At 34.6% G+C, this 22,575-nt stretch overlaps 1 protein-coding gene and 1 non-coding gene across 2 annotated transcripts in view; both read left to right on the top strand.

Moving 5' to 3' along the window:
- The window catches only part of IPO7 (importin 7), a 46,701-nt gene extending 24,518 nt beyond the window's left edge, over positions 1 to 22,183 (top strand). The window contains exons 7-25 of the mRNA XM_043480723.1: positions 890 to 984; positions 1,109 to 1,193; positions 3,119 to 3,253; positions 3,923 to 4,022; positions 4,802 to 4,878; positions 5,253 to 5,369; positions 8,004 to 8,093; positions 8,504 to 8,669; positions 8,830 to 8,990; positions 10,532 to 10,660; positions 11,758 to 11,824; positions 11,908 to 12,033; positions 12,489 to 12,586; positions 14,104 to 14,199; positions 14,656 to 14,876; positions 14,976 to 15,181; positions 15,932 to 16,138; positions 19,100 to 19,216; positions 20,049 to 22,183. Coding sequence (XP_043336658.1) covers positions 890 to 984; positions 1,109 to 1,193; positions 3,119 to 3,253; positions 3,923 to 4,022; positions 4,802 to 4,878; positions 5,253 to 5,369; positions 8,004 to 8,093; positions 8,504 to 8,669; positions 8,830 to 8,990; positions 10,532 to 10,660; positions 11,758 to 11,824; positions 11,908 to 12,033; positions 12,489 to 12,586; positions 14,104 to 14,199; positions 14,656 to 14,876; positions 14,976 to 15,181; positions 15,932 to 16,138; positions 19,100 to 19,216; positions 20,049 to 20,146 — 2,391 coding nt within the window. The 3' untranslated portion in view covers positions 20,147 to 22,183. The remainder of the gene's footprint in view (positions 1 to 889; positions 985 to 1,108; positions 1,194 to 3,118; positions 3,254 to 3,922; positions 4,023 to 4,801; positions 4,879 to 5,252; positions 5,370 to 8,003; positions 8,094 to 8,503; positions 8,670 to 8,829; positions 8,991 to 10,531; positions 10,661 to 11,757; positions 11,825 to 11,907; positions 12,034 to 12,488; positions 12,587 to 14,103; positions 14,200 to 14,655; positions 14,877 to 14,975; positions 15,182 to 15,931; positions 16,139 to 19,099; positions 19,217 to 20,048) is intronic.
- Positions 8,235 to 8,419, top strand: LOC122450675. Its single transcript, XR_006272174.1, has one exon. It is a non-coding gene; the product is annotated as a small nucleolar RNA SNORA23 (small nucleolar RNA).
- Positions 22,184 to 22,575: the final 392 nt, after the last annotated feature.

The following is a 22,575-nucleotide window of genomic DNA, read 5'->3' as shown; positions in this document are numbered from 1 at the left end:
CTGTTTATATTTATGTATTTAAACTAGTATTTCTGAAAGTAGATTTTTAAAATGGAGTTTTTTTTGTGCCCCTTTGATTTGTACCCTTTAACTATACTGGTTTTAGTTAAGCTGCTTGCCCAGGCATTGATTTGTATTATTTGGATCATGACTACAATGTTTTTGAGTTTAAACTTTTATAAAGACTTTTTTTTTAAATTTATTTATTTTAGTTGGAGGCTAATTACTTTACAATATTGTAGTGGTTTTTGCCATACGTTGACATGAATCAGCCATGGGTGTACATGTGATCCCCATCCTGATCCCCCCTCCCACCTCCCTCCCCATCCCATCCCTCAGGGTCATCCCAGTGCACCAGCCCTGAGCACCCTGTCTCAGGTATCAAACCTGGACTGGCGATCTGTTTCATATATGATAATATACATGTTTCAATGCTATTCTCAGATCATCCCACCCTCACCTTCTCCCACAGTGTCCAAAAGACTGTTCTTTACATCTGTGTCTCTTTTGCTATCTTGGATGTAGAGTTACCATTACCATCTTTCTAAATTCCATATATATGTGTTAGTATACTGTATTGGTGTTTTTCTTTTGGCTTACTTCACTCTATTATAGGCTCCAGTTTCAGCCACCTCATTAGAACTGATTCAAATGTATTCTTTTTAATGGCTGTAAACTTTTATAAGACTTTGAAAAAGCATGTCCTTTGTAACTTAAGTAGTGAAGCAAAACTCCTATTATAAACAAAGGTTAGTACTTTCCCAAGTATAGCCTTTTATAATGAAAGGCCAGTGTTGGAGGAGCATTCATGTTTTTGTGAATCTGTTCTGAACTCACACTATTCCTTATAGATTATATTGTCTGTCATTAAATAAATGTCTCTTTAAAGGAAACACTTCAAGTTGAAGAAGATGATAGACCTGAGTTACCATGGTGGAAATGTAAGAAGTGGGCTTTACATATCTTAGCAAGGCTTTTTGAAAGGTAAACTCTTCTCATTATGTGATAACTTAAGTTTTTGTTTTAATTTTCACGATTTGGTGCTTTTTAAATAAGTGCTAATATAAAACATTATAAAGACATGATGGGCATTTTAATGTTCTTTTAGGTATGGAAGTCCTGGCAATGTTTCCAAAGAGTATAATGAATTTGCTGAAGTGTTTCTGAAGGCATTTGCTGTTGGTGTCCAACAAGTAAGTTTAAGATAATTTTTCCACGTAAAAACATGGCACTGTTAATTTAGCTTGCTTATTTCTAGTTTCTTTGTCATCCAAAAATTGCATGTGGCAGTCTTTAACATCTTGAACACTGTAGTTAGCAAATGTTTTGGTCTCAGGACCGCCTTACAATCTGGATTATGGATTATATTACATGTAGTGATATTTACTGTTTTAAAAACTGAGACAAAATTTAACAGTGTTAATTTATTTAAAAGTAATAGCAAACCTGTCACATATTAATAGACTGCATGTTTTTTGTTGTTGTTGAAAATAGCTGTTTTCCAAAATGAAAAATTTTTAGCAGGAGGAAATGGCATTGTTGCACATTTTTACTAATATCTTTAATGTCTGCCTTACTAAAGGCTAGTAAAAGTTAGTCATATACCACATCTACCTCTCTATTCATTGTTTTAATTTGTTCTAATGGAAGTAAATAAAGATAATTTGGTCTCAAAGATAAGTTGGAGAAGGAAAGTCTGATTTAATATACTTTTCACATAATTGTGGAAATTTTTTATATCATACCAACATTTGACAGTGGTATTTTCTTAAAGGTTAATTGCAATATAGAGTTTGAAACTATAACAATAAACATCTCATATTCTGTTATATTAACATTCATTGGTTTGGTATTGTACTTTCAATGGGTCTTTTATCCATATATGATTTTGTAATCCTGCCTTGGTCATTGGAAAATATTGACTTAGTGGGTCAGTGGCAATTTTCTGAATGTTAATTGATTTCATTATGTAACTTGAAAAATTTTCATTCATTCATATCACCACTGATCTTATCAGAAGTATCTTTAAATATTTAAATGCTGTCAGGTGGAACTCAGTGGTGGGTATAAGATTTTGAGAATTCTAGTTTTGTTTGAAGTCTCAGATTTTAACACCAGTTACATATTCTCACTTCAGTGAGAGGCTTATTTTGTTCATCTTTGAGGGTGAAAAAAAATTTTGCCATATACACAAGTCTAAATAACCATAATTTATCAATCAGTTTTTCTTTCAAGCTTATGGTATTTGTTGGAAAAAACTTTTTCAATTCTGACTCTTCCTTCTCTTCGAAATGAATCTTTCGCCTTTTACCGAAGGTTTGCCTGGGGAGGGATAGGCAAGTGTTGCTTCATTTTTTTTGAGGCCTTGTGAGATAAACAAGGCCCAAAGAAAAAAGCTGTTTCCGCTTTTCTTCCAAGCATTGTACTTTGGTATGTAGCAGAAGTGCTGCATGTATGCTTCCCATTTATTAATATTTATATTACTGGTTCATAAAGGACATTCCTAAAGAAAGTTTGTTCTGTGATTATGTGGCTGTAAAGAATATGATGACTGCTAGTACACTTTAGTGCCACTCTGTTGACTCATGTTGGGCACCTGAAGTTTTACCTCCATGAGTTTTGTATCATTGATGTAAGTGTCAACACAGTAAAAATGGCAAATAATGTCTGAGCATTATTATGGAAATAGTTTTGACCTATCAGACCCTGTGAGGTCTGTGGATCTTATTTTAACAACTGCTGTTCTCAAATAACAAAGATGAATTAGAACTCTTAGCAGTCATTAATTGCTTAAATGGTTTGGGTAAGATTTTCCTAAAAGCTGATTTTAACAATATAGTGCTGTCTCAGTGGTGTGTTCATAAATAGCATATGATTTTCTCTTCTTGTATTTAATCAGAAACTCATCCTTTGATGTGCAATGTTACTTCAATTTGCTTATTTTACTTTCGGAATAAATATAGTTCTCCAATACATAAATTTAAAAATTACTTTCTTTATAATAGAATCTGGTGGTTATTTTATGTTGATGATCTGGGTAATGTCAGATGTTTTTGCTAGCTTGTAAATAGTTAAACTCTATTTAAGCTTTGATTTTTGATCAAATTTTTTTTCAAAGGTTTTATTGAAGGTCTTATATCAGTACAAGGAGAAGCAATATATGGCTCCCCGAGTTTTACAACAGACGTTAAATTATATTAATCAAGGAGTTTCCCATGCTCTCACCTGGAAGAATCTGAAGCCTCATATACAAGTAACATTTTTCTATCTGAACTATTTTTCTAGAAAATATATTGGAAATAATGTTAATTACCAAAAGGGTTGAAAAAATCATTTTTTATGTGTGTTACTTGGTCTAGTTCTGGTAGTTTTATATTAGAAAGATAAAGTAATGCCCTGAAAAACTTTATAAAAGGTATTTTGTAAATATTCAGATTATTTGTTTAATCTGAATCTATCGTCTTAAAATTTGCCTTTAAGTTCTTACTGTTAGATCATGATTAGTTTAACATGACTAGTTAACATGTAATTTGGAATAGACAAAGGACTATTTCACCAAATTACTTTTGAGGCTAATTGGTTTATGTACTGTTTCCAGTATATTTGCTTTGTTTTTAACTGTAGGGTTTGATGGACTAAAATTTCACTCTGTATTTTCTAAGAATACTTAATTGCTACCTATGTATACATGTCTTATTTTGTGACACGTGCCTTACCCTTGTTGCACAGAGGGTAAGAATATGTACATTGGTGGTTGATCTGAGAATGCATTTTAATGCATTTATTTATATTTTACTGAAGTTTGATATTAAGCTTTAAAACACATGCTGTAGAGTTATTTTTATTTTAGCACTTATTAGAAATTTGAAAGTTTAAATTTGAAAACCGAATTAAGGTTACTTTTTTAACTTTTAAATTGCAGGGCATTATCCAAGATGTTATTTTTCCATTGATGTGCTATACAGATGCTGATGAGGAACTTTGGCAAGAAGACCCTTATGAATATATACGCATGAAGTTTGGTGAGGACATTTCACTTTTTTAGAAACAAAATATGTCAGTAGTTAAGGTTCTATATGATAAACCTTGAATATTAAGCCCTCACCTTTGGAACTGAAAAGTCTTCCATTATTTTAATATAATTTATCCATTGTGAAGTCATTTGGGAGCTTTTCATTAGTTTGGTCATTTGATGATGATAATCCTCATTTTTAGCAGATGTAAATACAATAGTGTTAGTAGGTTTTGACTGTTGGATATACCTCTGGCACATGCCAAAATTGTTAGAAATTCAAGGGTACACCTTAACACTAAGTATCTAAACTGTGCTTTTGGATCCCATGTCAGTCATCATGTGTATGGAAATTGAGAAGACGCATACTGGAAGCTGGAGTCATACGGAGTCTCTGCATGGAACTAAAGAATTGTAATTTGGCTAATGTTGAGTATTAGTCTTTCTTCCTACCAAAATCTTATGTACTTAAAGTATTTTGTATTTTTGTGACCCCATTGTGAAAATTCTCACAGTAGTGGGGTTTTGTATGATAGAAAATAATCATTGGGAGAAGTTAATGGAGTAAGATTTAATTTGTACACGAAGGACAAGGCATTAGGCTTTTGCAAAATTCTATGGAAATCTGGGTTTGTTTTCATGCTCGTCTTCTGTGAAGATTTAGCAAAAACTAAAGGTCCTTTTTTGTTATCACTGAGCATCATTTGTAAATTATATGAAAATGTTTCATGAAAAATTTGAAATTACTCTTTTTCGGTATTCTGTATTAATTTTAAGTTTATTCTCCAGATGTATTTGAGGATTTCATCTCTCCTACCACTGCTGCCCAGACGCTCTTGTTTACAGCCTGTAGTAAGAGGAAAGAGGTAGGTTATTTAGTGTGTGGATAACTTCTGCTTTAATATTTAAAATATGTTCAGATATACACTTAGGGTTTTTTTTGTTTATTTTATTGAAGTATAGTTCATTTACAGTGGTAATTTCTGCTATTCAGCATAGTGATTCAGTTATTTGTACTTTCTTTTCCATATTCTTTTCCGTTACAGTTTATCACAGGATATTGAATATATTTCACCCTGCTATACAGTAGGACCTTGTTTATCCATTCTGTATATAATAGTTTGCATCTTCTAATCCCAAACTTTTAGTTCCTAATGGTTTCTTAAGATCATCTTGTCATCTGTGTTTTAAAAGGATCTTTGGATATCCAGTAAAGCAGTACTTTTCTCTCTTAATCTAGGTACTACAAAAAACAATGGGATTTTGCTACCAGATTCTCACAGAACCAAATGCCGATCCTCGAAAAAAAGATGGAGCCCTGCATATGATTGGTTCTTTAGCTGAAATACTTCTGAAGGTATTTGTGTGTGTGTGTGTGTGTGTGTATGCACACGTGCATGCAATTAGTTTGTTTTAATAGTGGCAATTGAGATAAAGCTGAATTGAGGTACAGTTCATATACCAGGGAACCCCATGTATCTCAGGTGGGAAAGAATCTGCCTGCAGTGCAGGAGACCTGGGTTTGATCTCTGGGTCGGGAAGATACCCTGGAGAAGGGAATGGCAACCCAATCCATTATTCTTGCCTGGAGAATTCCATGGACAGACCATGGGATTGCAGAAAGTCGGACACAACTGAGCAATTTTCATATACCTTACGGTTTGTCCATTTAAAGTGTACAGTTTGGTAGTTTTTCTTATAAAGAGTTATGCCACCATCAACTCTTAATTCCAAAGAGTTTTCATTATCCCTAAAAGAAACTTTTAGAAGTCACTCCCCATTTTCTCCCAAATCTCCTAGCCCTAGCTGTAATCTCCTTTATGTCTCTGATATGGATTTTTCTGTTCTGGACATTTCATATAAATGGAATGATAAAATATGTGGTGCTTACTGAGTGGCTTCTATGGCTTAGCATATTTTCAGAGTTCATCCATGTTATGACATGTGTAAGTCTTTATTGCCAAATAATATTCCATTGTATTGACATGCCACGTTTTATTTATTCATTCATCAGTAAATGGACATTTGTTTCTACTTTTTGGTTATTACGAACAGTGGAGTTGTGAGCATTTCTGTACACATTTTTGTGTGCATGTGCATTTTCATTTCTCTTATGTAATACATACCTATGACTTGAATTGCTGATCATATGTTGGGAGACTGCTGGACTGTTTTCCAAAGTGGCTGTACCATTTTTTATATATTAATTAGCAGTGTGTGACGATTCCAGTGTCCGTGTCTTTATCAACTTTTGGCTATTGTCTTTTAAAGTTATAGCCACCCCAGTTGGTATCAAATGGTAATTTTATTGTGGTTTTAATTTACAATTCCGTCACGGCTAATGATATTGAGAATCTTTTTTTATGCTTATTGTCCAGTCTTCCTCGGAGAAATTTCTGTTCAAATCTTTTGTCCATTTTAAATTGAGGTATTTATGTTTTTATTGTGATTGGTTAGAGTTCTGATATATATATATATATATATATACACACATATATATATATATATGTATTTTTTTTAATCTAATTTTTTTGGCCACACTGGGTGGCTTGTGGGATCTTAGTTCCCCAACTAGGAATCAAACCTGGGCCCTGGGCTGTAAAAGTGTAGAGTCCTAACCTCTGAACCACCAGGGAATTCCCTGTATATTCTAAATGCTATGCTAGAAAGCTTTCAAATAGAGTTGACGTCTGAACAACACAGGTTTGAACTGTTTTCGGGTCCGCTTAGCATGTGGGTTTTTTTAAGTAGTAAATACTACAGTTGATCGAATCCGCAAATGGAGTTGGTTGAATCCATAGATGCAGAATCACAGATACGCAGGGCTAATTGCAAATTTAGTGTCAGATTTTCAACTGCACAGAGGGTTGGTGTGCCAACCACCTCATTATTCAAAGATCAGGTGTATATGATTTGCAAGTATTTTCTGCCATTCTATGGATTATCTTTTATCTTTTCACATTCTTGATGGTGTCCTTTAGGGTACAATTTCTTATGATTTTGAAGGTGTCTTCTATATTTCTTTGTTATTGCTTATGCTGAAGGTAATTCTTTTTGCATGAGTTATTTTCTTTTCATATTATATTAAATTGTAGTGTTTTTTACTTCTCAGAAAATTGATTTTGCCAGAAATTTGTAAACCTGAATATATCCCTTCACAGCCTAGAAACATGTTTTTGTGACACATTTTCTGCTAAAGAATGAGTGATTGGATTAGATGTATGTTTAGAAACCTCACCTTGAACACATTTTGTCTGGTATTTGTGAAGTCAAGATCTGAAATTTATTTTCATTTTAAAGTTAATAAATGATAACTATTTCCAAATGTATGTAAATAATTAGATACAGTTCATCCAACTCCCAGGACCTTGGTCTATATGATGCTCCATTGACTTCATTAATTTGTGGGTGTATTTTGTGTATCTTTGAGCTTTTCTACATCTGTTCGCTCATTCTTTTAGTTTATAAAGGGTAAATTAAGTGGTTATTTCTTGTGTATAAGGCTGGGAATCTTGAGTGGGTTCTAATGGCACTTTGAAGTTTTTGTTTTAACTTTATATTTTTAAATTTCATACATAGAGAAAATTTCAAAAAATAATTCCCATTATTACCTTGAGAGCAGAATATTTCACAATCTATGTTGTATTGTTCATGTAGAACCTTTCCAGAGAGGTTCTTTCATATAATTTTATAAGAGAAAAATGTTTTGTAAGATAAGGAATAAAATTAACCATTTTTCTATTACTTAAACACCACTGGTGTTAATGTTTGACATAATTGCTTTGTAAACAAATGATGTAAAAAGATTAAAAAATGTACAGTGATTTTTATGTTAATATTTGAGAATAAGAAAATTGGATATGGGTCTTGGGATTCAAAATTCCAGAATAAATATGTCTTGACATCATTAGTCATTTTAAGGATTTGTGTATCTGTTTGACATTTGAGATGATTATATTTGTTTATTTGTTATATTTGTTTATTTTTACAGAAAAAGATATATAAAGATCAGATGGAATACATGTTGCAGAACCATGTATTCCCTCTCTTCAGCAGTGAACTAGGCTACATGAGAGCCAGGGTATGTTTTAAAGCTGTATTGTTTTGTTCATTTACGTCTTATAATGAATAACTGCTTATGTGGACTTTTATATGGAAGCTTTTAAATGTTCACTTTAAAACCCTATTTTATCCTAGACTTTTGTGTTTCTTCAAATGGCTGCTCATAATGTGTGCATAGTTTTCATCTGTGTCTGATAGCAGCATCTGTCTGTGTTTTGCATTCAGATCTTGCTATCCACACAAACATCATGCAGCCAAAGAGTAAGTTGGGATCATAGTACTGGTCTAGTGTTGTCTCTTTTGACTTTATCTACCACTGGCCAGCCTCCAAATTCCCACACAAGAACTTTGGCACTAGAAATACTGTCACATGTTAGAATTTAATGTAAGACACCTATAGTAACTCACTGCATTTTTTTTTTTTTAAAGGCTTGCTGGGTCCTTCACTACTTTTGTGAAGTGAAGTTCAAAAGTGACCAGAACTTGCAAACAGCCCTAGAACTGACCCGAAGATGTCTGATTGATGATAGGGAAATGCCTGTTAAAGTGGAAGCTGCCATTGCACTTCAAGTGCTGATCAGCAATCAAGAGAAAGGTAAAAGATTTGTATATACAAGACATAGTCCTAGAAACTTGACACATTGTCTTTCTTTTTATTTGAAGCTGTTTCTTGTTTGCTCTTTGGTATATATTGATTCAGGTTTTAAGGAGGTTTAGCTGTTAGCACCAGAAGTTTTTTTCTCTTTCTTTTTCAGCTAAAGAATATATCACACCATTCATCAGACCCGTCATGCAGGCTCTTCTTCACATTATACGAGAAACAGAAAATGATGATCTTACCAATGTAATTCAGAAAATGATCTGCGAGTATAGTGAAGAAGTTACTCCTATTGCAGTAGAAATGACACAGCATTTGGTATGTTATTTGACCAGTAATGTATGCATCACTTAGATTACAGCAGGTATTTTCACAGAGCTTACTGTGTATCAGGCACCATTCTAAGTCCTTGATAAATATTTCAACTCATTTAATTCTCATACAGTCCTGTGTGAGGAATATTCCTATATCGAAAGAAAATGTGAGTTATAAAAAGGTTATTTAACTTGCCCAAGTTAGAAGGGGTGGGGCTGAGGTTCACACCTGTACTGTGTGCCTCTACAGCTCAGAGTTTGACATGTACTTACATTGCATCAGGACTGACTTATTTGTGTGGTTTCCTAGAATGCTTTGCACCAACTTGAAATACTAGTTATAAGCAGATTTTTAAAGTGAAATTTTTTAAAATAGTTATTTTATATTTGAACTTTGTGTACAGTACATAGCCCTGAACTTCTGAGAATTAACAATGTAAATTATTTAACGGTAATAGAAAATATGCACTTGTACCCAGCAGCTATCCATTCATATTCCCTATACAGTGATATATTTGGTGTAGTTTATAGTCTTGCTAAATATTGAGATTTGAAGAATCTGAGTCTTGTTATTTGCTGTGAATGTTCTTAACAGCTGATACTGAATTGGGTAAAGACATTTGAGTAAATATAGTTGTTGCTTAGTCGCCAAGTTGTATCTGACTCTTGTGACCTATGGACTGTAACCCGCCAGGCTCCTCCGTCCATAGGATTTCCTAGGCAGGAACACTGGAGTGGGTTGCTATTTCCCTCTCCCAAGGGTTCTTCCCGGTCCAGGGATCGAACCCGCATCTCTTGCATTGATTGGCAGGTAGATTCTTTACCACTGAGCCTCTTGGGAAGCCCAAATAAATGCATTAGTGTATATTAAAATAATATAGTGCATTTATAATAAGCTGATTATTAGCTGTGACTCCTCATAATTAATAACTTTCCTCAGAATATCTTCAAAATGATTGAATTCTGTGGCAACAGAAACCTTGGTGACTAATATTTGATGATTAGTATTTGAGCATTGTCAAATGTTGAGCTGTGCTAAGTCAGTTTAGTTGTGTGTGACTCTTTGTGACTCCATAGACTGTAGCCCACCAGGCTCCTCTGTCCATGGAATTCTCCAGGCAAAAATATTAGAGTGGATTGCCATTTCCTTTTCCAGGGGATCTTGCCAACCAGGAATCAAACCCTCATCTCTTAGTTCTCCTACATTGGCAGGCAGGCGGGTTCTTTACCAGTAGTGCCACTTGGGAAGCCCCAAATGTCAGCCAGTAATACTAATGTTCATAATATTAAGCATTTTCTATGCCTTGCCTTATTTAATCCTCACAGTATCTCTATGAAAATGTCAGGAAAAAGAAGTCAAGTAGTCTGTTTAAAGTGACCCAATAAGTGGTAGAGCAGTACCATTTACTATATAATATTAATTGATTTGGAAATGCCAATCAGTTGTGCTGTCTCAGTGAGAACATTTTAAAAACTATATTTTAGACAAAAATATGTTTATACTGCTTTTAAGGGCAAAGCTTAATTATATTCTCTTCAATGTAGGCAATGACTTTTAATCAAGTAATCCAGACTGGACCAGATGAAGAAGGAAGTGATGATAAAGCAGTTACTGCTATGGGAATCCTGAATACCATTGACACGCTACTTAGTGTAGTTGAAGATCATAAAGAAGTAAGACAATAATCTAGTGCTATAAAAGTTTTAGGGAATTTCAAGCCATTCTTCATCAGTTGTTCTGTGCTTTTGGGGGGCCTCTGACGTATATTCTTTGGTCATCTTCTCACATACCTTGATTTCTGCTATCTTTAACTAGTAGTACCCTTTTCATAGTACTTTATAAATATTTTAGAAGGAATAGGAGGGAGGTATTTGTATTTTTGCCTCAAAGCTCTGAGTTTGGGGTTACCTTTCTCAGATCTAAAAGTATAGTGAGTCCTAGGAAAACTTATTCTTGCTAGTTTTCCTTTTTAATAAAAGTTTTTTTTATTTAGGGTATAATCCATATAACATATACCACCTTAACCATTTTTAGGTGTACACTGTATATATTCCAAATGGATATCCTGCTTCTGTATCTGATAAGTAAAATTTTATCTCATGTTTGTCTCCTTCCACTTTATAACATTATGATGACTTTTAGGAATTTGGGATCCAATTGAGGATCATACTGACAATTAAAGGGGAATTTATATATTCTGTCTATCTTGTATGACTTGGGTGCCCTGCTCACTGTTAAATAAATGGAGCTGACTTAAAAATTACTGGGAGTGGTAGGATTAATGCCTTCTTTTAAATAATTTTTCAGTAAGCTATTGATTTGTGTCTCAGTTAACTTATGTCTGGCTGAATTACACACAAGATTTTAGTCTCTGCAGAATGATGTGGCTCCATTTTTCTAGGAAGTTTTTTTTTCTTTATAGTAAACTGTACTTGATATTTCTTTTTTTTTCTTTTTATTAGTTGGAGGCTAATTACTTCACAACATTTCAGTGGGTTTTGTCATACATTGACATGAATCAGCCATGGAGTTACATATATTCCCCATCCCGATCCCCCTTGTTATTTCTTGTTTGTCTGATTGTAATAGTATTGCATTAAGTTTCATTCCCAGATTGATTCACAATTTTGAAACTCCATTTTGAAACAAAGGCTTAAAATAATTTGTTAAAAATATTGACTTTATATTTAAATGCACTGAATTATTATATATTATTTAATAATTCACTCAGCGTGCTGCAATTCCATATGATTTTCTTCTTCTCTTTTAGATAACCCAGCAGCTTGAAGGAATCTGCTTACAGGTCATTGGAACTGTTTTACAGCAGCATGTCTTAGGTAGGTACCTCTGATTGTTCTAAGAATATCCTACTATTTCATATGAGCAAGCATTGTCCTAATGACTTGGTATTCTCTTTTAGAATTCTATGAGGAGATCTTCTCTTTAGCACACAGTTTGACATGTCAACAAGTGTCTCCACAGATGTGGCAGTTACTACCTCTGGTATTTGAGGTTTTTCAGCAAGATGGTTTTGATTACTTTACAGGTAGGTCAAATCATCATAGAAATACTTAGGGTTCCCCCTGTTTGTATTCAGTTTTAGTATATCACTTGAACATAAAGTTTTGCATATTCTTAAGTGCTTCCTTGTTTGGATAAGTTATCAGTAGTAATTAATGCTCAAAGATGACCCTAGCATTGATTTCCATTATACATTTTGATTTAGTTATCACTTGAGATTTTTTTCTTTAAAACACATATTCTTAAGTTCCAGTTTCCTGTCAGTCTTCTTTGTATAATCTTTAACATACTCTTTATGTTTACTACATGTGAAGGAATGTACTTTAATAATAGGCTCATTTTTACATTTAATTACAAGTGAATAATTAAAAGTGAATGTTAGGGACAAAACATTCAGACTTGCTTCTTTTTCTTAGATTTTTCAGAAACACAGCATTTATATTAGTAGAGATATTTAACTTACACTTTTTATTAATACAGATATGATGCCTCTGCTTCATAATTACGTAACAGTTGATACAGACACACTTCTATCTGATACCAAGTACCTTGAAATGATATACAGTATGTGCAAAAAGGTAGGTCACCCTAATACAAGAACATGTGAGGCTTGTGCTATAAAAAGTACAAAATTGTGAATAGACATGATACTACATTATGGTAAACATGATATCATATGAGTTTGACATAATAAGGGTTATTTAAAGTCATCAACAAAATGGCTTTGATTCCTAGATCTCTCATTGATGACTTTGACAAGTATTTATGTCTACCTTCTGGTATTTAATTAGAACTACGTTTCTTGATTTTAGTGCCTGGACCTTATCTTAGCTTATTCTCTGCTAAGTTTTGAATCAAAAGAAGAAAAGACCAGAAATGATTAGCGATGTTTCATAAAGAACATTCTCAGACTCAAAGATACAGAAAACAAACTAATGGTTACCAAAGTGGGAGGGAGGTTATAAATTATGAGATTGGGATTAACAGATACAAACTACTGTATATAAAATTAATAAACAACAAGCTTCTACTGACGTTCAAATAAATAATAAACCATAATGGAAAATAATATGAAAAGGATCATGTATATGTATGTATGACTTCCCTGGTAGCTCAGTTGGTAAAGAATCTGCCTGCAACACAGGAAACCCAGGTTTGATCCCTGGGTGGGGAATATGATCTGGAGAAGGAAATGGCAACCCACTCCAGTATTCTTGCCTGGAAAATCTCATGGACAGAGGAGCCTGACAGGCTACAGTCCATGGGGTTGCAAAGAGTTGGACACGACTTAGCAACTAAACCACACGTATGTATAAGTGAATCAGCTTTGCTCTATACCAGAAACGAATGCTGCTGCTGCTGCTGAGTCGCTTCAGCCGTGTCTGACTCTGTGCGACCCCATAGACGGCAGCCCGCGAGGCTCCCCCGTCCCTGGGATTCTCCAGGCAAGAACACTGGAGTGGGCTGCCATTTCCTTCTCCAGTGCATGAAAGTGAAAAATGAAAGTGAAGTCGCTCAGTTGTGTCCGACTCTTAGTGACCCCATGGACTGCAGCCCACCAGGCTCCTCCGTCCATGGGATTTTCCAGGCAAGAGTACTGGAGTGGGTTGCCATTGCCTCTCACCAGAAACGAATACAACATTGTAAACAACTACTTCAATAAGGAAAAAAAAAAAAGGAACTACTTGGAGGCTGTGGGTTTATGGTAGCTGTACAGTATTATTAGTAAATAGCAAGATTGTAAAATCTGAAGGTTCATTTTTAAAAAGTCAAAAGTACTAGGCCGTTGTTGGAAAATCATAAGATACATATACATGGTGAATGTTGCTTTTTTTTTCCTCTTTAGAAGTGGGAGATAAAATGATTGATTGCGGTCCTTTATTATTGAGTCAGTGTAATTGGTAACATGAGTTCCTTACATTATTTGTTGAGAGCTCTCAGTCTGTTTAAAACCAGACATTAAAAATGATTTTTCTTCATGAAATTTTTAGTTGTGTTTGTCATCCTCATCCTTTCTGAACACTTAGTCACAGAATAATCATCTATATGTTTTATTTGAGACGCCTCCTTGCAGTTTATATTTTGTGTTGATCAGGTTCTTACAGGAGTTGCGGGAGAAGATGCAGAGTGTCATGCAGCAAAATTGCTAGAGGTTATCATTCTGCAGTGCAAGGGGCGTGGCATTGACCAGGTCAGTGAAGCCATTAATGATTCAGGTTGGAGGATTCAGAAGGGAATTTTTTCCCTCTGCTTTTTGTTTTGGGGCATTTGTTATATATATATTTGGTATGTTGTTTATTATGACACCAAGATAACATGTTAAAATTATTTAAAATTTAACCAATCTTTAATAGTGATCATATATTTAATACGTATGGAAATATACAAAACGACTATCACAATAAGGTTTAGTCAGTAGGAATATTTTGAATCCATGATTGCTGTTGTGGTGGGGCTCTCATATCTCAGTGAAGACTGGTTTTTCTCTAAAATTGGATTTCCCACTGAAATGCTTCAACAATAAAAATTATTGGATCATTTAATGAAATAGGGTTTGGTTGAGGAAACCAGAAAATTAATATGGGTAGGATAGTTAATGCCTGCTATTACTGACAGTTTTGAAATGTTTTGCTATTTTTCTCTATAGTGTATTCCCTTGTTTGTGGAAGCAGCTTTAGAGAGGCTGACAAGAGAGGTGAAGACAAGTGAACTTCGAACAATGTGCCTGCAAGTTGCCATTGCAGCTTTGTATTATAATCCACACCTACTGCTCAATACCTTAGAAAATCTGCGCTTCCCTAATAATGTTGAACCAGTTACAAACCATTTTATTACACAGTGGCTTAATGATGTTGATTGTTTCTTGGGGTAAGTGACATGTACTGGATCTTTGTTTATATAACTTTGTGAGGAACTCTGCAAAATTTTTTTAAGGAAAGGAAGAAAATATTTATTTTATTTTTTCAGGCTTCATGACAGAAAGATGTGTGTTCTGGGCCTATGTGCTCTTATTGATATGGAACAAATACCACAAGTTTTAAATCAGGTTTCTGGACAGATTTTGCCAGCTTTTATTCTTTTATTTAATGGATTAAAAAGAGCTTATGCCTGCCATGCAGAACACGAGAATGACAGTGATGATGACGATGAAGCTGAAGATGATGATGAAACGGGTAAGGGATTTGCAATGTAGGAAGCTAGTCTTACTACCTAGTTAGAAATATCACTGGACTTATTCCTTTAGCCCTTATTCTAATGAAATGTGGGGTTATAGCCAAATATTTACATGTTCATTCATTCATAGACTCTCTAGAGTGTTAGGTCCATGAGGGCAGAACTTGCAGTTGTATCTCCATTACATAAAGCAGTTCTAGGTAAAAATGATTTTTGGTTTGGGGTTTTTAGTGTTTGTGAGCATCTAATACATTTCATCTGTGAGACACTACAGACCACAAGAATAAAAATAGATGTTGTTTAAGTTATTGTAATGGTTCCAAAATGATAATTGCCATTTTTGTCTTTTATCCTATATTATCATAGCCAGCCTTTTAAAAAAAAAATCTTGTAAAAGGTATTCCTGTGGAAATAACAAACTGTTGTTTGCTATTGGTATTTATTTGGTTTGGTAAATACCATAAGGTTTAGAGCATGCCAAGTGCTGGTTCTCATTCAGTCCATTTTCTAACTTTAGAATCTATATATAATATTAGAATACTAGAATCTAGATTATTAACAGTTGTGGTTAGATTTCTGTGAGAATTTTTTTTCTACTTATTGCCGAACATGTATTTAAACACCAGTTCCTGAAACTCTCCCTTCTATTTATTCAGTTGTGATTTTCCAACAGTGATCATTGTCAGTGAGTTATAATGAGTAACAGAATATTTCAGAGTTAACAAGAGCACCTTTTTATGACTTGGCAGAGGAACTGGGCAGTGATGAAGATGATATTGATGAAGATGGGCAAGAATATTTGGAGATTCTGGCTAAGCAAGCGGGTGAAGATGGAGATGAGGAAGATTGGGAAGAAGATGATGCTGAAGAAACTGCCCTGGAAGGCTATTCCACAATCATTGATGATGAAGATAACCCTGTTGATGAATATCAGATATTTAAAGCTATATTTCAGAGTAAGTTTACTTGTTCTGTGTAATTCAGATAGTTCCATATGACCCATTTTCCTGAATCAAACTGTTCTTCTCTATGTCTGCCCCCTAATGAAGAGATTGGGGTATATCAAACCCAAACTAGAACATGATTTAGGATTGTTAGGCAAAGTACCCAAAGTTACTTCTCCTTAGAGATCAGAGTATTTTCCTCATTCTGTTATTTTACTTTTATTTAGATCATAATTCTGAAATAGGCACATCATAGGAAAGTTGTATACTTCATTGTAGCCTCCCAGGTTTTCCCAGAAGTATCTACCCTTATGTTTCTTGTGTTCATGTATTTGTGTGTATTTCTCCCCCTGGCTAAGCCTGTGCTTACCTATCTGGGAATTTGACCTTTTTTGTTTACATGTATAGTCTTGGGAATCTTTATTCTTTTCTCCTGCTTCACAGTGTGTGGCTATAGACTACTAGGTGCCAGTTTTTGTTTTTGATCATCATTTACTTGGATTTCAACAAAACACAACATCAGTGTTCTTTAACCTAGCTTAAGAAATTTAAATTGACACTATATTTGAACCTCCTTTCCTTCCAGTTAACTACTTTGCTATTTTATCATTCCTATGCATTATTAATTTTGATGTAGGATAAATTCTCTGATAAGCAAAGCATTAATCCTCCAAGCCCACGACAAAGCAGTTTTGATGCAAGGTTGCGGAAATGCAAGTAATTGTTTTGGGGCTATGTGGCAGGCTGTTAAAATTGATTGAAGTGCCAAGAACTGACTGGCTTTTGTCCTTGACTTGTATTTTGTATACTTAAAACACATGTTAATTCCTAAAGAATGGTTTGTAATAGAAGGCTCATGCACAGTAAAGGCAGTACAGTAGAAGTAGAAGATCATGAGGAAATCAGTTTTCATTCTTGGGAATTACTCTGTAAAAAATTTTTATTTTGTGGAAAGCCTTTATAGAGAACATTTTCTCTCACTCACTCACCACACACACACACACACACACACACACACACCCCTCATAGCTTTTCTTCCAAGGAGCAAGCAAGCGTCTTTTAATTTCATGGCTGCAGTCATTGTCCGCAGTGATTTTGAAGCCAAAGAAAATAAAATCTTCCACCGTTTCCACTTTTTCCCCATCTATTTGCCAGGAAGTGATAGGACCAGATACCATGATCTTAGTTTTTTGAATGTTGAGTTTTAAGGCAGCTTTTTCACTCTCCTCTTTTCACCCTCGTCAAGAGGCTCTTTAGTTCCTCTTTGCTTTCTGCCATTAGAGTGGTATCTTGGACCTATTTGGTTTTAATCACTTTATGCCATTGGCTTCCCAATTGGCGTAGTGATAAAGAATCTGCCTGCCAATGCAGGAGACACAAGAGATGTGGGTTTGATCCCTGGGTTAGGAACCCACTTCAGTATTCTTGCTTGGGAAAATACCATGGAGAGAGGAGCCTGGCAGGCTACAGTCCATGGGGTCGCAAAGAGTCGGACATGACTGAGAGACTAAGTACACACACAGCTTATATCAGGTCCTCAAGCTGCTGCTGTGAAGTTGCTTCAGTTGTGTTCAACTCTTCGACTCTATGGACTAGCCTGCCAGGCTCCTCTATCCATAGGATTCTCCAGGCAAGAATACAGCCCTCCTCCAGGGGATTTTCCCTACCTAGGGATTGAACCCATATCTCTTAAGTCTCCTGCACTGGCAGGTGGGTTCTTTATCACTGGCACCACCTGGGAAGCCGTATCCTCAGGCAATGTCATTCTTTTTTTTTTTTAATTTACTTGACTGCATTGGGCAGCACATGGAATCTTCATTGCGTCACATGGGATCTTTTCTGTAGCTAATTGAAACACAGGCGTATATAGTTAGACTTGTTACCATTGTCTGTCAGCTTATCTAGTGTGTGTTTTCATTAAACAGTGAGATTTTTAACACCTGGTCTTGTGACATGCTGGGAAGTTTTGTTATTCCTTCTTACGGGTTGTGTTTGACCATTATTTAGACTATAATATAAAAATATGTGAGTATTTTTAAGTACTGCAGAGTACCTTTCTATGGAAAGACTACATATATTTAAGAAAGATTTTTTTTTTTTTCCCCCAGTGGGTTTTGTCATACATTGATATGAATCAGCCATGGATTTACATGTATTCCCAATCCCGATCCCCCCTCCCACCTCCCTCTCCACCCGATTCCTCTGGGTCTTCCCAGTGCACCAGGCCGGAGCACTTGTCTCATGCATCCCACCTGGGCTGGTGATCTGTTTCACCATAGATAGTATACATGCTGTTCTTTTGAAATATCCCACCCTCACATTCTCCCACAAAGTTCAAAAGTCTGTTCTGTATTTCTGTGTCTCTTTTTCTGTTTTGCATATAGGGTTATCGTTATCACCTTTCTAAATTCCATATATATGTGTTAGTATGCTGTAATGTTCTTTATCTTTCTGGCTTACTTCACTCTGTATAATGGGCTCCAGCTTCATCCATAAGAAAGATTTTTGAATAAGAAATGCAGAAAAAAATAAGAATTTATTTTGTACCATTCATCTCTTTTTTAAGGTTTCTGGGTTTTGTGTTTTAATGTAGGAATTTGAGAATTATATCCAGAATGTGGGAATGTGTCCGTTTTTAAGTTGCTTTAACTCTGAATCTTCTAAGGAGTTTGAGTTAACTTTAGTTTCCCTACTTTGTTACTTGTTAGATAACAACTGATTTAGGCTCTTTAAGTTCTTATTTACTAAAGGTGAGGATTTTGAGCGTGATTAGGTTTTTGAGGCATAATGCTAAACCAGAAATTTTTCCCCTGTATGTTTTTCTCACAAGCAATTTAAAATACTGTAGGTAATTATTGGAAAAATATAAACTAGATCAGAATTTCAGTACTGGAGGTAGAGTAGAGGGAACAGAATAGTAGAGAACTACCAGGACTCTTATTGCCCTTTTTTATCTTGTTTCCTTTTTGATAGCTATACAAAATCGTAATCCTGTGTGGTATCAGGCTCTGACTCATGGTCTTAATGAAGAACAAAGAAAACAGTTACAAGATATAGCAACTCTAGCCGATCAAAGAAGAGCAGCCCATGGTATGTTAATTGACCCTCTTTAATGCAATTAATAACTTTGATACAGCTTTAAAATTTAAATTAAGTGATTTAAAATTATGTAAGAGCTACAGTTGTTGGAAGTGATAAGAAATTCACTAATCTGTAGGAATGAGATAAAGAATTTTGGTTTTGGCCACAATTTCTTGATTTTAAGTGTAGTTGAAAGCTATAAGGTTGTTAAATCTCATGGGGCTGGTTTGATAGTGGAAAACTGAAAACTGCAGTTTCTTAAAAGTATATTAAAGACATACATCATTTCTTTTTATCAGTGAACATTTCATGCTTAACAATATATAAATGCTTTTCAATATAGGATATTTTAGGTAATACGCATTCTAACAGTTTTGTAGGTCTTAATAACTGTGAGTCAGACTAGTTTTATATTCGGAGAGGGTCTTCCTTATAAAAAAGGAAGTATTTATACCTCCTTTCTGACATATTTATATTTGAATTTGCTTGCAGTAAATTCATTAGCTGTTACTACCTTTGGAATTGGATCCTATTGATTCAGTATTTGACTCAAAATAGGGTATTTAAGGATTTTTCTTTTTAAACAATGGGAAGTGAAAATTGGCTGAGAAGTCTATAGCATACAACAGAGTTCATCTTCTCTACATATTACACACTTCTCTTCTTTACATATGGAGGGAGAACAGAGACCAAAGTTTGGAACTTCCTGGCTAATATTGGTGGTTAGCTGTTGTTAATGTCTGTACTTTCAGGGATCATTTCTATAGTTTGTTAGTTCCTTCTACTCTGCAAAGTAGTAAGCTGATCGATTGCTTTACCAAATGTTTACTTGTTTTTCTAGAATCCAAAATGATTGAGAAACATGGAGGATACAAATTCAGTGCTCCAGTCGTGCCAAGTTCTTTCAATTTTGGAGGCCCGGCACCAGGGATGAATTGAGTTACCACTCTCCTTCCTGCAGTGTGATTGTAGTGAAGAGCTTGTGTTCCTCCTAGTAGCGGTTCCAGAACTGGTTCATGTTATCTACTCTAAACTAATTGATCAATAGATGGACAAAGAAACCCCAGAAGGTGGGACTTGATCATGCAACTTGGCACTGAAAATGAAACCAGAGGGATTTTGGCCGGGGAGGGAGGTAACTTGGGGGCTAGGGAGTATTTTCTTTATTTTTTGAAGAAAGTAAGGATTTGACTGAAAGTTCAAGTGACACTGTGGAAATCTACAACAGGAGGGGATGTCATGAAGGCAGCTTTTCTTTTTCTGAGGAAAAAATAGGCATGGGCTACAGGACTATTTAAAATGTCTCATTTACAGTATAAGCTCAAAGGTAGATGTAATTTTTACACCTATGAGTATTTGTCCGATTTCTGTCTCTCCTTCACCATTGGGTATCTATTCTTTATATGTAAATAAGATAAGGTAATCGATAGCCTTATTCAATCTTCATCATTTTCATTCATCAAAGATTGTTCCTATGTAGATTATTGGACATTTATTGTAGCACTACATAACTGATTAAAAAGAAAATCTGTAAATGAATTAGCACTTTCATATTGAAACAAGCCTGCTAGCCTATGTATAAAATAGCAAAATGTTTGCTGTTTATAAAAAGATGGGATGTAATGGGGTGGGGGGCAGGGGTAATTTCAAGTTATTAATTTAAAAATGAATTAGCGATTTTGTACCTGGTGACTTTGTGGTGCACTCACCTCTGATAGTGACTTGAATTCGGTATGTTAAAAGGGGTTAGTGATATTTCATTGCTGCTAAAAATGGCAACTCCCTCTGTGTCCTGTTTTTTTCTTAAAGCTCTCAGTGTACAAGTGGATATTTGGGTACAAGACCTTACTGTAACAAAGAGGAAAGGTGATATTTGAAAGCATGTAAATTGGATATAAAGTTCTACTCTTAAAGAGTTGATCAAAGAGTATGACTAAACATCTATATATGCAATCTATTAAAAGAACTTAATTCGGCTCTTATGTCTTGATTTGATTGCAGTTTTTTTCTAATTATAAATTTTTTCCTCGATCTATTTTTATCCTATAACTAGAAAGAACAGGAAATGCACACTTTTAAAACTGACATTTAACACCTGCCCACCTCCCTTTCCCATCTCCTCTGCCCCTCTTGTTGACGCTGGTATCTGATAGGCTGAAGGCACAGGGTTCCCTCCAAAAACCACTGTTTATACCACTGCAAAAACAAGCCAGCAACAAGACAACGTGGAGAGGTTGGCTAGCTTCCCTCTCTTCTAACTGCATGTTCAAAAATAAGCTTTTATTGATCTTGAACATCTGTCAGATGAGTCATACATTGGGTTATTTTTTTATATACAGTATACACACAATATTTCAAATTGAAAGCAACATCTCAATGGATTAAAAACTATTGAGTGCTGTTGTCTATAACAGACTAGAAAATTTGTAAATGTAAAAATGAAACAAATGCACATATTATTTAAAATGCATAATGAAAACCCATTGGTGTTGTGTTTTTCTTGTATGCCAGTAATTAAGCCACTACCGTTGGCATTGTTTGGTTTTCTATTTTAACACTGAAGGAGTGAAAGTATTTCCTATATTTATGAATTTACTATGAAAATCTTGGCAAAAAAAGAAAAAAATGTTTGTCTGAAATGTGTGGGTGAAAATTGTTAATCAAGTGTGTTTCTACTTTTTCGCCCCGAGTTGAACACCATCTGTAAACCCTAGGTTGCTTCAGGGGATTTCATTATTATATAAAAGTCATAAAATTAAAATGGAGTAGTTGTATATATGCAACATTATGTACAGAGGGGAAGTGTTGAATAGTATTAAACATTTTCGTCTTCCTTTACCTTTTATCCCCTACCTAATATCTAGTCTACTTTTTTAAAATTTCAAGTTTCACTGCTCTTTGAATTGATAATTTCAATTTTCACATTGTTATTGGAAACCATATTAATAAAGGTTTTAGTTATTCCCATGCACAGTATGAAAATTCTCGGTTGCTGAGGTTTTGTTTCAAGAAAATGTATTCGTATGTCTTTGAGATCAAGTTTTATTGTCTCCTCTGTCATACAATCCAAACTAATCTACATTTATGAAGTTTTGACTGAAATGAAAGACCTTAAAATTAAACTATATTTAATATTAAATATTGTTCAAATGGTAGTTTCTAATGCACCAAATATACCTCGATTATTTTCAGTATTTCCTTAAATATAACATCAAATTAGAGTTTCTTATAGATTATGAATCTTGATAATGTATCAGTGTTTTTAAATAAGGTTATAGGATTTTAGATAACTTTTTGAGAGTAGTATTTATAAACTTGTAATTAGTTGCATGTGGATTTTATTTATTTCTTTAACATACAGAGTTTCC

This window comes from Cervus canadensis, chromosome 11 (genome assembly GCF_019320065.1).
Source record: "Cervus canadensis isolate Bull #8, Minnesota chromosome 11, ASM1932006v1, whole genome shotgun sequence".
Classification (NCBI taxonomy): Eukaryota; Metazoa; Chordata; class Mammalia; order Artiodactyla; family Cervidae; genus Cervus; species Cervus canadensis.
This window is presented reverse-complemented; position numbering and strand designations above follow the sequence as displayed.